Source organism: Falco biarmicus, chromosome 5 (genome assembly GCF_023638135.1).
Source record: "Falco biarmicus isolate bFalBia1 chromosome 5, bFalBia1.pri, whole genome shotgun sequence".
In the NCBI taxonomy this organism is placed as follows: Eukaryota; Metazoa; Chordata; class Aves; order Falconiformes; family Falconidae; genus Falco; species Falco biarmicus.
Window position 1 is genome coordinate 61,750,395 of NC_079292.1, and position 15,682 is coordinate 61,766,076.

Consider the following 15,682-nt stretch of genomic DNA (forward strand, 5'->3'; position numbering starts at 1 on the left):
GGACTTTATTCCTCTTTCTGCTCACTAAAAAAAATCCAACCACTTAATTTTTTGGAAATTCATCTGGAATACAAGATCAGTACATGACAGATTAAAATTCTAATTAGGAGTACGTATACGTACACACACACACAAAAGAGTATGAAAATTCTGATTCACCACAAAAATTCTGAGGTTTTTTTTCTTTACAGAAACTTATGTCATATTGTTAAAAAAGGCAGGTTGATGGTTTTTTTTCCTCTGAATCTTGCTTCAGTTGTTTTTCTGCAAATTTAGCTCTCAGGAGTGAAAAGGAAGAGGAAAGTGTTCAACTTTAAGATAAAAATCCCACCTTCACTTATTCAAGACTTAACCTACTTAACCTTTTGGCTAAAGCATTATACATAGTGCCAAATATACACAGACAATAAAACAAATTAATGCAAACCACAGTAACAGGCAGAGACCAAAGTGCAAAATTATAGAAAACATGTTTATTTGCCTGTTTTCCATTCCTTTCAACTGCTTCATCAAGCCATGTCCCTTCTATCACACTTTGGACCTAGACTATAAAACCACAGCTTCTCAAGGAAGCAGGAACTCATGGAGGCATCATATTTGCTCAGCAGAGTCTTAGGCAGAGTACGGGAATACAATTTTCCAAATATTTAAATCTAAAATAAACATCTCTCTCTCAGCTAACAACTGCAAAGGCTAAACAAAGATGCTCTCTGCAAATGTTGTGGTGGAATAAAATGTGATTGTGTAATTAAAGGCTACATCATAGTTCCTATCCCCCAGGGAACCCAGTGAAGATTACACACACAGCCTCAATCTGATAGTCTTTAACTCTGGCATTCCTGACTTTTCCACCTTAATGTTATTTTAAAGCACCACTTTACAGGCTATATTATCTGTTACCTTTAATGTCACTAGTATTTATTAGAAAGGCAATACACAACATGGTGTTTTGGTTTCACAGGGATTATGCCAGTTATTTATTTCATTGCTATAGATTTACAAGCTGTAGTTCCAACCTCTGTTTCTACATTAAGTAACTTAAAATTTACTCCAATATGAAAACAGATTTCATCTGCATATCACATTTTTTGGTCAAAACTGTTCTAGAATTGCTTGGCCTTATCAATTAACCAGACGTTTGAAACCAGTTTCCCAAAAGTTGAACTAACTTCACTGACTAGCTGGTAAAAAATTGGGTTGAGTTTCAAGACTGCCTCGATGCACAAAGACAAATACACTTCTATCGGCTTCACAACATCAACTGCTTTGCAGCTCCTGCTTTCCTTGATATTTGAGCAGGGAGGTTTCTTCCAAGCAGACTGTGCTCTTCATTACCAAAAAAACCTTCAGTATGTGAACTGAAAGCCCATAAGGAACAGGGAGGAAGTGGGTGTACTGGTAACTGGGGCAAGCTGATAAATTAATTTTACGACGGACACACATGATTTACGGTATTCTCAGTTACTGCTGTTATCAGTCAGAAACAGAACAAACCTAGCCAGCCACCCACCGCCCTGTGATGTCTACTAGACACCAGTGTTCTGGGCAGCTTAAAATCTGTCTATAGCTATTTTCCCGTGCTTACGCTCCCCTAACAAAAAGTTACATAGGAAAGAAAACCAGCAACCAAACAGCCCTGCCCATGCTTCACCACTTCCTCTTACCAGTGAAGCATTTACTCATGGTGAATGACTTCATATTCCCCCCTATTTTTACCTGCTAATGCAGTATTCCTTGTCTCCAGGTATACCCAGGTAGCGTGGTCGTTCACCAGTGGCAATAAGAAATCTCTCAGCCGTGTACAGCTTCTCAACTCCTCTTTTATTTGTTGCCTGTGGACAAAGTATTAGTCCAAAGTGAATACTCTGCAGTCCTACCAAGGGAAAAATTACTCTTATTTGAAAAGCATCTCTATTCAGAAAGTACTATAGCAAACATGGGTAGGGAGTACCTTAACTGTGTGTGGCCCAACAAATTCCCCATATGCGTTCTCATACGTGACTTTCTTCTCTCTCAGCGCAACCCGATAGCCCCAGTTCAGTGAACCAACGTAATTCTGAACAGATTCTGTCATAGTCATCCAGTTGTGTTTGACTGTTAGAAACAAAAGAGAAAGACTCATTTTTCAGTCTGTGAGTTCTTTTTCCATAGCGAACCTTGTATTCTCAGACAGATTAGTTTCATGACCTAGTCACCTTTATCTTATTCCTTTTTTATTCCAGGCTAACTCTACTGAAATTCAAAGAATTACATCAGTGCAGACAACATGAGAGGTCACAGTGGAACAGATAAGACTTAAAACACGGAAAATTTAGACTTCCTGCATGATTGTTTTCTATTGACACATGCTGTGAGCAGGTGACGTTGCTCAATAAATGAAAACTACGCATGTTCCCCACTACAGGATTACACTTTAAATAAATCCCAATTCTATAACCATGCACATTAGATCTTATATAAAGTAAAATTCATCTTATGTAGTAGTGACAGAGGCCAATGGAAAGGAAATCCTTGGCTGCAATTATGGGGAAGTTTCTAACAGGGGAGATTCTGGGGTATTCCCTTAGATGTTGTGTTACATTCAAAAATGGAGTAGTACCTTATTGTTTTTATTCACACAACAACCTTATCAAATACTAACATGATCAGAAGATATAAATAAACACATCAAATGCTGCAAGGCAATAAGCCCCATGGCTTTAGACTTGAAAAGTGCTTAAGTTTGTGTGCAATCTCTCTGAAGTTGCCCCACATTGTTAAAATGAGCACACGCTTAAGTGCGACAAGCATTTGATTGTGAAAAGAGCCTCTGGATTTTCAGCCCAAATGACAAAACTGCAAAAAATTGTTCTCCTTTACCTTCTTCTGTAAACTGCCATCCAAACTTGCGTGAATCTTGCAAGGCTTGTCCCAGTAAAGCTGCCTGGTGCATCAGTTTTTTAGGTATACAGCCCACATTTACACACGTTCCTCCAAGGCCTGAGAGAAAGGGACAGAATGTGTTTTTCACACCAGCACGGCTGATCTCAAAGGAGAATCAGAGTCTCTGAGCTGTAAAGCTCCTTTATAACAGATTTGCAATAAAGAGAAATTTACCCCATGAGTTGCCCAGAGGGGTAGGTGTGACAAAATCCAGCACCATCACTTTCTTTTCATATTTGGCAGCCTCCTACAAAACAAATTAAATAAGACACATATCTAAATATTAGAGGTTAAATTTGGAGTAGATGATAACATCATGCATTGCTCAAAAGCTTTGTGACTTTTAATTAAGTAATAATGAATGATTTGCTAGGGAACAGCCAGACAAACCATTAATCTTCTGAATAATCTGTGCACTCGGTAGGAAAAAAAAGATGAAAGGAAAAAAGCAGGCATTCATACTGCTACACAACAGCACAGCACCAGCTGATACACAGAAGACTCTGGGAGTCAAACCTCCACCCTGTCAGTTTGTTCACACTATTTCCCCCAATGTGCCATTTATTTTTAACATACTTAACAAATTCTTCATTAATCCAATTTTGCCTTCAAGATGGTTTCTCAAACATTTGAAACCACATCACACAATGACATAAGTCACGTGGCCAAGCATTATGACTGTGTTTATCCAATCTTTTTTCTTGTAGTTGAAGGGAACATTAAATTTTGAGTATAATCTGTAGTTGTCAGGACTAGCTCTTGCTCTTCAAGCTACTCAACGTGCAGCAACTTGACTTTACTGTCAGGATGTGCAGATGTCATCCAGACTAGAAAAGTGATGGTTTATTTCATGGTATTTCCCCTGAGAAGTTTCATTAGCAAATCTACAATCAATGTGTATGAATGACACTGAGAACTGGGATTTCTATACTGATTCCAGTGTTTCCTTTGTGCTTTTTAAGAAAAAGGTAAAAATTGACAGCAATAACTGGTGCCAGGGAAAAACACTTAAGTAAGCATTACATAGCTGTAAAACTATCATGACAGATTCCCCCATGAGATGCAGAAAAATAACTTTGATACTTGGAGTAACCACAACCGTACTGCATCACATGATGAATTCTTAAGACATGTAAGTAATCACAACTGTAGGTGCAGCATATAACCCTAAGGCCTAGGGTTTGGCTTGGGAGGAGCTGGACAGCCTTCAGCATTATGTTACCAGTAATACTTGTTAATCCAAATAGTTGACAACCAGAATTTCTATTTTAAATGTAACTTACCTCATGCAAAATAAAAATCACATTTCAAACAATGGAGGCCATAGACACCTTTGGAAAATATTAATGTACTGGATTTCTGCTTCTGATAAAGGTCAAGATCGGCCAAGAAGCTAATTTCTATCTGTTGGCAGCACCTCTGAGAAAGTTCCTCAGAAAGGTACTTAGGGCCTGAGACATGTTATTAATGCTCCTTTATAATGACAGCTCTTACACGTAGCTCGAAAGACCTTGCTGGTGTTAGCTAAATAGTATGCAAGGATTCCCAAGCTTACACTCAGCTATATGCTCATATAACACAGCACAGCATTGCTTCGCCGCCTCAGTAGAGACCACAGATATAACCACTTCTGCAGAGTGATATGCCCACAGTAACAAAACCTGCCCTGTAGGCTTTCAAACCTTAATGTGTTTCGGTGCAGTGCTGCATGAACACAACAAGGTTGGCTTAAGGCTGGGGCTGTTCGGTGTGAACTGATAGTAGTGGCCTGGCAATGGTCTGGTTCTGTGGCTGGGTTGCACAGAGTCAGTTTGGCAGTGTTTGCATTCAGCATGGAGACATGCCTCCAAAATAATAAGCTCTGAGTACAATATAGAGAAGAAAAGGAAGGCATGCATACAAAGCTGCATGTTTCAGTGAAAAGCATGCATTTAACCAATCTATTTAAACTGCTGCAAACCTGAGTGTAGATATCTTGAACTGTGTAGTTGATTGGGGTTTTTTTTGTTTTTTTGTTTTGGTTTTTAAAGTACTGTTTGTTAAGTCACTAAAAAAAACTGAATAATCAAAGTCAGAAGTTTATGCCTGTAAAACAGTTTCACTTCAATTTCATGAAATACACACATTACTACTGATAGTGATGCTGACTTTATTGATCTATCATCTTCTGCTCTACTCTACAATCACTTGAGAACACTAAGAAGCAATATACTTTATACACTGAATTGAGGGAATAAGGCAATTTATCCTCCCAGCTACACACCTTTTCTATCCCACAGCTGAAAAATGATCCAATAAACATCACTGCTGTAGCTTCAAAACCTAGCATACGTATACAACAAAGCAGAGCAGTCTCCTTATGGAAACTTCAATAGATTACTTTTTATTACTTCAAACTGGTTTTGCATTACTTGCAAACTCCCTTTTACTCTTGTTTCTGTCTTCTGTCCTAAAATATCCCCACCCTCTGAAAACCAGTGTCGGCTTCTCTTTGTGGGCCCTCAGAATTTTTCTAGAGCTTACCTTCCATCTTATGCCGTGGTAATAATGCCTTTATGGATGAAAAGCAGTAAACTGCCAAAACAGATCATGGGTGTACAGGATATTATAATCCATTACGCAGCACTGCACTCTTCCATTATAACAGAAGTTCTTCTAAGGGACCAAGGTTTAGTGTGAACCCAGTGCTACAGTGAAATACTTTCTCTTAATTTTCTTTCACTCCTCAATAACCTCCTTCACTTCTTGAGAACAAAAGAAATGCCTCCTGTCTGGAGGAATAATCCAGCTGCAGGTCTTGAGCAACGAAACAAGTTTTATTTCTAGGAATGCCCAAGTCACTTCTAAATAGTTCATTCTGCCATAGCAAGAAGCAGCAAAATCTCCCTAACTACTGAACTAAAGGAGAGTTACTAATTTACATTAAATTTCAGCAAATTTCAAGTATTTGGGATAATGACAACTCTAAGAGCTGGTACATTCTCCAGCACTGTGGTTCTTTTAATTAATTCCAAAAGCAATACCCTAACCAAAAATTATAAATTATCTGGCTACAGGCAGGAAGCACCAGACCCTAGAAATGAAGTGTGAGATCCTAACCCTCCACTTATCCAACTATATGAACTCACAAATCACAAAATCTCCCCCACTGTCAAGAATTAAAACAACATACACATCTATTTCTGAACAGATATTACTTTTAGATAAAATTAGAAACCTACTGATGTTAATTTTGAATAGTTTTAAAAGCTTTTTCAATTTTGAGTTGAATTTTAATTAATAAACACTGTTGAGCTATCTACCTGCTGTCTCCAACAGCACCGCTTTCATTAGTGGGGACCAAGTTTCATTCTATTAAGTAGTATACCATGACATTTTTATATTTTTCTTTTTCAGAACATGAGGAAAAGAATATTGTATAACTGGGACTAACCTCAAAAGAAATCCCACTGATCAGACAGAAATGTTATGCCCCTACAGCATTAAAGATACCCAGATGCAAGACACTGAGGATGTCACCCACCTACTTACAAGGGAAGTATAAATCTGTATTTTCTCTCTCATACCTTGGCAGCTGCCAGACCACCTGAGCCCCCACCAATGACAATGAGATCATAGTCATAGGAATGTGGCACCAGCGTATACCCGTTCATTTCCAACAGTTTCTGAGGCTTGCCTTCCTTATGTGCCTGAACAGAGAAAACAAGAAGGATTAGGGAACACTGAAAACACTCCCCACAGTGCTCAACAATTAGTATTTTCAGCAGCAAATATTGTGACAAGGGAACATAAGTGCATCTGAATTTTCTAAGCTCTGATTTTAATTAACTTCTAAAAATTTCATCTTCTTAATCCGTCCTTGAATAGCTCGGTACATATTAGATACTGAGCTATGAATTTTCTTGTTTGTTGGAGCCCTGGGTTTTCTTGCAGAGCTTAGTTTTCAACATCAATGCAACTCCAGTGATTCCTCATACTCTGTACTCCAGGATGAGATACACACTTAATGACACAGGCATTCCATTAATTTATTTTATTCTTTTCATCTGCCCTAGACTTTCCTAATTAGTGTTTTTCCCCTCCTCCTGCATATATTAGTATGAAAATATAACAATCATAAACAACATCATAATAATCTGCAATTACCAGCCTTACTAACTGAATGAACAGAACTGGAAGAAAACAATTTCTGAAAACTACAGCTTTGTAACATGCCTGTGTATATTATTGCTTTGGTTTAGCAATCTAGCTAACTTTGGTGTTAAATGGATCAAGTGTGATCACTACACTTTCACACAAGAATTTTGAGGGTTTTTTTAATCAGATGACTACTACCACAGGAAAATGACCTGTAAGTCCTAAAATGCATTTTGACAGCTGCATGCCATAAAGAACACTGCATTGTCTTCATATACTCTCCCTAAAATGATCCTTTGTACTTAATTTGCAAAGCTCCAATTTATCAGGGCTTCAGACCTTCAAGCCTTTGGAGTTGCTGGCGAAATTCTCAGTGCCCCTGAAACCACAGGACAAGGTCTACAGTGAGTAAAAATCAGATTCCTCAGCTGATGTATATCAGCGAGTATCAACTAAAGTAATGACAAAATTTTTAAGACCAAAAAAGTAAATAAACCCATACTCAGGCACTTTACAAATTTGCTCGCTTTTATTCAAGTGCTTCTATCTGGCTAACTAGGTAGGACTTGAAACAGTACTATGGGAATAGTCAAGGCAAATAAAAGGAAAGAAAAAGAACAAAAGAAGTTTCCCTTCTCTCTTCATCTTAATTTTGTTTTGCACTAAGCTGTCCTTTGTGCTTAACCCATTCTACTGTTGCCTTCCTCTGAGGCCAGAATATTCCCTCTCTCTGTATGTATAACTGTGTCTACCCTAGAGACTGCTACCAAAACAACCACACCACCACCAAAAGACCTCTATACCTCCAGCCAATTACACAGCAATGTCAGCAGAAATTCAGACTGTGCATATGTCTGTACAAAGTTACATTTTAATACTATTTCATAATCCTGGGTAGCATGTTAATAGTAGAAAAAAAACCTAGAAACCACCTGTGGCTGTTGTGAAGACATCCAAAAATATCTCATCTTCCTTCCTCTTCTCCTCCTGCTCTGCCACCCCAGTACATACCCCTACCACTGAATCTAGTTTGCACTTGGTTCCCCTTTTTTCTATTTTTCTAACACAGCCATTGGCCAGGCTCAAACTTCCTACTGTAATCACAGTAACAGTGAAAAAGGAGCATATTTTGTCTTATGATATACATATGCACTTCATTTGTATTTAGGGATATCAAATTGGAGAAAGCATGCCATACTTCCAAAGCACACCTTGTTTGCTCAGTGGCAACAGGATGGTGTGAAGCTTAAGGGCAGGCTAACTCCCACACAGTCATCAGACCCAGCTACCAAGAACGGTATCTGTATGATGCATATAAAGAAACCACAATACCTACTCATGATATTTGCTTAGATCACTACTTATATCACGCTACTTTTTTTTTCTTAAAAAAAAATGCTCTATGTTTTCACATGCATTAAGACACTTTGGCTTTTACTCCCTAGCGTTTGATTCATTTTTCATTAGTTCTCCATAACCATCCTTCATGAAAACATATTAAAAGTTTAGATCAGACAAAGCAGATCACAACTTTCCCCTCTGAAACCACCTCCTAGAACCATGCTCCAAAGTGGCCAGGATCTTCACAAGCTCTGCATCCCATTTACCAAGGGAACTTATTCATGACCATGATCCCACCCTGAGAACAGATCTCCTCCTCCATTCTTCTCCCAAGAACTACAATTTTTTAAAAGAAAGCCTACATTCTCATGTCAAATGTCAAAACTGAATTACAGACTTTAAAACATATCTCCCCCCTACCTTTAAAGTTTTTTCATGATCTCCTATTTGCTTCTCCTGTACAAAAACAACTGTCGGTGAAGTTTCTGCTGTTACCTCGCACTGCCCTTCTTCCTGCTTCTGTGGTCCCTCTGTGAAATAAAGAATAAAATAACGTAGTATCTGGAGAGACGTCCTTTATGAAGGCTGCAATCCTCAAGCGAAATTGTCTGGGGGAGTGGCCTGGCAGCTTCATCGCTTCCTCATCAGCAGCATGCCTGTCTCAGGGGAGCCTTCCTGAGGCGACTGGTGAGTCATCTGCAACGTTAGGATGACTTGCTATATTCTCCTCTTTAATAAAATCCCGTACAAGAGTTGGCTGGGATTTCAGTACTTTTTGCCAATCTAGCAATATGCTTGGAACAAAGTAAGGAAATAAGATTTGATGTGGCTAAGCCTGAAACTTCAGTCTTAAAGGAAAATTAAGACTTCTATCTTTCTTGCCCAGTAGGTGATTTTCTTATGCTGATGTGCTGTCATTTTTTTCAGTCTTGTACTTTTGTAACTGAATTAATATTTTCATTTTTCTCCTGCAGTTAGTTCCCTGGAGACTTCTTTCAGTTAAATTTATCAATATAATTGGTTTTTCCAAGAAAATCTCCCCCCAAATAATTTCTACCATGTGGTATTGCTCATACTATGAAATCCTCTAAAGAAATGTATTCAAAAGTCTGGAAAGGATCTGTTTCCCCACTGGTCATATATATATGTGTATATATATATATATATAGTTAGTTATCTCCAATAGAAAAGGTTAAGCTTATTAGTGGAAAGGAAAAATTAACATCTTTTTACATGGTGATACTTTATTTGATGTGGCATGGAAAAAGAAAAAATAAGAAAATCTAATACTCAATTGGAATTCATTATCAGCTCTGCCTTCCTCCACATAACTCTGAGTTACGTTAAGCTTAATTTCCAATAAATGGGTCAGTACACACTCGTTTGTACTTAATCACACACATACTTTGTACTGCACATCCAGCATTAATTAGCAAACTCTGACACATGCACATACTTAGACAAACAGCCATACTGAATGCGTATACATTCCTTGGGCGATGAGGCCACAACCCTGAAGAGCAATCACACACACACACACAAATGCAAAAAGGCAGTCATTGAAAATTGGTTTGTAATCTTGCCATCTCTGATTTTTTTCTCTGAAACTTTGTGATAAAATTCCTTTGTTTCACAATGATATTGGGAAGAGTACTTTGCTGAAGTTGGTAAAGGGGTTTAAAGATCAGAATTTTTACACCACAGTTAATAGTAGTATTAGTGATGGATAATACTGAGCCTATTCTAGCTTGGGGAAGGAAGGCAGGAATTAGCCTGTATATATAAAAAGAAAAGCAAAACCACAGGTTTTGAATACTGGTCACGATCTTAACACAAGAGAATTTTTTTCTTCAATATATTATCAAAGCTACAGCCCTGCATGTACCTGAAGAAGCTGAAGGCTTACATTTTATTCCTATAACAAGTTTGAACAACCTCAGGAATGTTCACCTAAAACCATACCTTCAATGAGATAAAAATCTAGTCGTTAGACAACACAGGCATTTCTATAAACATCTCTAATTATTTTCAGGTAGATCTGTGCTAGAGGTGCCTAGCTTTAGCAATAGCCTGAAAACCTAAAGGCAACGGTAACCTCTGGCAGAGACTTGAAAGAGGCAGCACGCAGGCGGCTGCTGCCAGGGGCCTCTCCCTCCTTGGTTTGGGCAACCTGCCACAGGCAGGATGACAAAGCAGAAAGTGCTCTGCATGTCACGTGTTTGCTCTCCATAAAATTCCATTCATTAACAGCAATTACAGTAACCCACAGTCCTGGTGAATTGATACTTTCCAGAAATCAACCAGCAGATAACCTTTTTGCAGACTGAGACTGCTAAGGGAGAACCTGGACCATGGAGCTGCTCTAGATAATTCTCAGAGACGTAGCAGTGAGGATGAGCCTCTGCCTGTAAGCATCAGTGTTACTTCAGCAAGTCTGTAGCAACTCACCAGCCACTGCAGGAAGATCCCGTGAGGCTCCAACCCAGCACTACCACCATCTTTGGTTTTTGTCAGGATGGTGCCTGTTGAGTGCTACCTCCCCTGTGACCTGCCAAGTGCTCCTTGATGTGTGGTGAACTAATCTAACAAATCATGACTGTCCAAACGGGACAAGTGTACTCTCTTCCACTACACTGGTTTTCTTCTTCTTGCTGTCTGCATAGCTGGCACCAGCCCTGGCAACCAACAGACCTTACACGAGCTGAATCAACTCACTAACCTAGGGAAAACTAACCCAGAAGAAGAAAAGATGTGGACAGTTACCCACCAGCCTGACAAGCTCAGCCATCTCAGGGAACAGTCCCATGAGCACCATGGCTGGTGCCAGGCAGAAGGCATAATCATACAGACCAGCAACGAGGAAGAGGAGACAGGAACGCTTCTCTCACTGGTACCAGCAAAACCACCATTTTGCTCAGCAGCTTGTTAAACCAGCAAGAACCCCCCACCTTTTTAGCTTTTACCTGAATCCATTTCTGAAGCAGACTACACCAAGCCTCACTGCCACTTCTTGAGCAGGCAAGGAGAAAAACAAACCCCACAACCAAAAAAACAGTGACACAACTATGGTATTTTTAATCAATACCCTTCCTTATTGTGAGCAAACGTCCTCACAAACCAAAGTCCTCCCTGGAACTGAGGCCTCTGAACTTTTGATTGTTGGTTGTGTAACTTCTGGCGGGGGTAAAAAAAGGCACAACTAGTTGCAGAAGGCCTTGACCAGGCAGGAACACAACCAGCCCAACATAACAGCCTGGACCAGCTTCATAAACAAAACTGCTCCAGGATAAGAATCGCCTTACTCTGCAAAAGCATCCACCCAGGGATCCAAAGGGCTGCCAAGGCAGGAGGTGGTGACCCACAGAAAGCACTGGCCCTTCAGCTGCTTGGCATGAAGGTCTGTAAGCAGTGCTTCAAGGCAAAAGTCTTCGCTGATTGACCTAGATTTTCTGTATCACACAAGAGGACATTACCAACAAGAACGAACTTCACATATTTGACAATGTAATTAAGAAATAGCTGCCTCTACTCCAGTAGTTCAGAAGACGCCTCTGATCTTGTAACATTTATGAACGAGCATGTAACTTGCTTTACAGCCTTATCTTCAGGCATCTGAGACATACAGGCTATTTCATATGACAATGAACCTTACGCTCAAGTGAGCTTTTTAGGTGGAGAAATGTTCAGCTTTTCCTCCTCCTAGATTTGCTCATTTCTGAGCAAATGTGAACTTTCAACACAGGTCACTACCTCCTCCATTGTGTAAACTCAGACATTTGGAAATGATGGTAAGAGAGCCATTATATCATCCAGATCACGACAAGTGAAAATACCCAAGCCTTTAAAATACATGCCTCCAGTCTGGATCGTGCCACAGATCCATGCTGAGCGGCTGCCTTGCGCTCAGCTGAACTGACAAAACTGTGAACGAACGGAAACCTGGGGCTTTGCTGGTATGCACAGCTTTTGCTTTACCTATTAAACTGTCTTTATCTCAACCCACAAGTCTTCTCACTTCTACCCTTCTGATTCTCCCCCTCATCCTACCGGGGGCAGGGAGGCAGTGAGCAGCTGTGTGGTGCTCAGCTGCCAACTGGGGTTAAACCATGACACTCGCTCTCAAATTCAAAACCCACCAAGCTTCAAGACTGACAAGTAAAAGAGTAAAAGTACATGCCTGAGAAATCGGAAGTTTTCTGAACTATGTTATTGCTTATATTTATTCAGTGTGTTGCTGCCAAGTTCTTTAGTTTTCACTGTATTCTTAATCTGCTTTCCTTATCTAAGAGCTTAAGACTTCTTCCACTTAAATAAAGCATAGCTTGAATGGGATCAACATCAAGACAGAATGTTGAATGACAGCTTTGCACTTAGTTGAAACAGGGTACCGAAACAGAAACCAGGGGACTCCACTTTGGCACAGTTTCTGTTAACAGTCATGGGCTGTAGTCCGCAGTGTTACTCTGAAACACCTATCCCCTGCATGAAAACCCCAACCATTTGAATATAAAAGGCATCTAAAACCATTTTAATACATGGCAAAACATGTGGATACAAATTTTCTCCTAGGAAGTTTTCAACTGAAGTGTTAAGATAGAGGAGAAAAACCTCAGCAAATCAAACGCAGTTAACATATGAAAAAGGTAGAAAACGACAGAAAGCTTCCCAGTGCTGTTTTCTCAAAGGACAATAAAAACCTACCCAGAACTTTTCATCTAACCTCTACATAATAGGGCAGAAATTACAGAACAAAGACAAGCCAAAGACAAAATACTGATGGAGGAATGACAAATGCCAGATCAAATGAAAGACAAACTCCCAAGTGACATCTATCTAAGGGCCTGATTCAAAGCTCTCTATACCCAATGGAAAAGCTCCCACCCAAACAAAGGCCTTAAGTGACAAAATACACCCCTTTCAGCTCAGTTTTCTATTAAACATCTGAGGACTGACTCAGCAACATCCTCCAATCTACTTTTCACTCCAGATGGGTCAGTACTGTGTTTTGAGGGCTGCAATCAACCCCTGTTGCACCAAGAATGAGAAAAGTTGCTGATGTAGAGCAAGAAGCTCAACACTAACATACCTCCTTCTCAGCCCCTACACAGCCAGGTACTCAAGCTCATATAGCCTGTCACAACCTGATAGTCTGCAAAAGGGGTTCTGAAACTGGCTTCAGTTCCTAGTTCCTAGCAAAACAAGTAATTCCTACTTCCAGGCATTATTTTTTTTTTTTCCTTTTGCTTTTCTACTTATCCATACAGCTACCACAAAAGTCCAACCATAACACAAAAAAGTACTTTTACTGATTTCAACAGGAACATCATTGTACTCCTTGGCTTGTTATGAAGAGTCCTACAAGACGTGTTTCTGCCATAATAATTATGGAACTTGAAACCCCACTCCAAGATGACCCAGGCCTTCTCACAGACTTTCCTAGTAGTGTTCTCACCACCAAAGTCCTTACCAGTATCAGACAGCTGACACTTGCCCTAAAAAGTCTTCAGCCATTACTCTTTCCTTATGTAATTGTTTACAGTAAACCATAAAAGAATTAGCCAGGTTGCTCTAATTAGCATTAATAGGGACATTTTCTTTGAGCATAACATCACATGCTGACCTCAAGTATTTCTAGAACATCTGCAATACAAACCCTACTGGCTTAAAGAGAACAAGCTGAATAAATTAAACACAGTTAAACTTCAGATTATCTCTTCCTCAGTAAAAAGGCAGGTAATGATAAATTAATTAGGTATCTTTGACCACTTCCATCTTCCATTTTATTTTACTATGAACTAAATTAACTAAAACCATCAGTGTTCTATCAACATTGTTCTCACACCAATTCCAAAACACAGCAATGCACCAGCTACTAAGAAAATTAACTCTATCCCAGCTGAAACCAGGACACTAGGTTATGAAAAGCTTAATGTAATGCTTCCCTGCCCCTGGAACTGTACTAAAAGCTGTAACATCTTATATAAAAGGTTTATATGCCATCTTTATGGAAAACATCATCTTACAATAACTGGTAATTTTAACATGGATTTTTATCTATTCCCTTCATAAGTCACTGCTGCTTTTGTATTTACCCATATTGGTACAATTCTTTGTATAATGCAAATCAAAACAAAGGAAGCTGATTTCTGGTAGGTGTCATCCTCACAGTGCCATCCATATTGGCCCATGCTTCATTTGGGATGACCTGAAAAAACTGAGCTTTCTTATTTTTTTCTTGAAATTCCTGCAGCCAACACAAACTTGTGGCTCCCACAAACTGTGATTAATACTCTCATGCTACCTTTTTTTTTTTTTTTCCTGGTCGTTAAATAAACAGCTCTCTGACAAGAGGAGGAAGTATTACCAGCCACACTTGAAGAAGTGTGGCACCTGAGGCACAGAGAGGTGAAACAGTATCAGCAGGACTGGAACAGGATCTGCTGGTGCTGGTGCCATTCATTAGTCCCTACTGCCATCAGCCATGCCTTTATCGTCTTTACCACAGCTAAAGCTGTTTATTCATTCCCACACACCTCGTTGTAACCAGAGTTGCATGAGTCACAGAGAACATAAAAAAAAAATAATAATGATGGTAGAAAGCAGCTCATATAGATTTTTTGTCAAACAAGCCAGTATTAAAAGTGGACATGGTTAAAGGACAACAAGGTTTTTGCAGGCAATCTCCCAGAATGTATGTGAAGTGTAAGGCAGGTATGCACTGTGGGAAAGATTTGGATACTTGTCTCAGAAGCCCGAGCAGGGCTTTTTTAAAGGAAGTGGGAACACTTACTTTAGTCCAGAGTGATCAAAGTTTCTTGTCTCTGAAAAACAAACCAACTTGGGTAGAACAATTTAATCCTGCTTGTAGCAGCCCAGCAAACAATGGCAGCATTTCTACGAGATGAATGAAGCAGGATAGCCAAACAGGTCACTGCCCTCCAAACTGTCTTGCCACCTAAGTGATACAACAAACTAATCTGATGCATACAGGTTCTGACAAAGGTCTAGCTGGAAACAGTTGTGAAAGATGGGTGAAAACAGTAAATACATTACACTTTTGTAAACTGCAATTACAGAGACAAGCTTGCTTTGTGTCAGGCTGTGCAAACAGTGGAGGAGTTAAGGAAGTTAACAAGTTTCCTTCCCATCACATTGGGGATGCAATGCAAGGACACAGGAGGGGTGGCTGTACCAAACACCTTCTTAACCAAGCAGCTCACTCAACAAGTAAAACTGGCAAGTTTGCTAGAAGATTAAATGAGATGATATCTCAGTTCACTAC

At 39.5% G+C, this 15,682-nt stretch overlaps 1 protein-coding gene across 3 annotated transcripts in view; it reads right to left on the reverse strand.

Moving 5' to 3' along the window:
- Positions 1 to 15,682, reverse strand: part of TXNRD1 (thioredoxin reductase 1) — a 47,749-nt gene that overhangs the window by 19,459 nt on the left and 12,608 nt on the right. For 2 of the 3 annotated variants that reach the window (XM_056339300.1, XM_056339299.1), the window contains exons 2-7: positions 8,821 to 8,930; positions 6,489 to 6,611; positions 3,097 to 3,169; positions 2,860 to 2,979; positions 1,952 to 2,094; positions 1,717 to 1,832 (exon numbers count right to left, since the gene is read on the reverse strand). In XM_056339300.1, coding sequence (XP_056195275.1) covers positions 1,717 to 1,832; positions 1,952 to 2,094; positions 2,860 to 2,979; positions 3,097 to 3,169; positions 6,489 to 6,611; positions 8,821 to 8,930 — 685 coding nt within the window. Of the gene's footprint in view, positions 1 to 1,716; positions 1,833 to 1,951; positions 2,095 to 2,859; positions 2,980 to 3,096; positions 3,170 to 6,488; positions 6,612 to 8,820; positions 9,083 to 15,682 lie in introns of those variants that run through there. The other variant, XM_056339301.1, reaches the window with a different exon arrangement.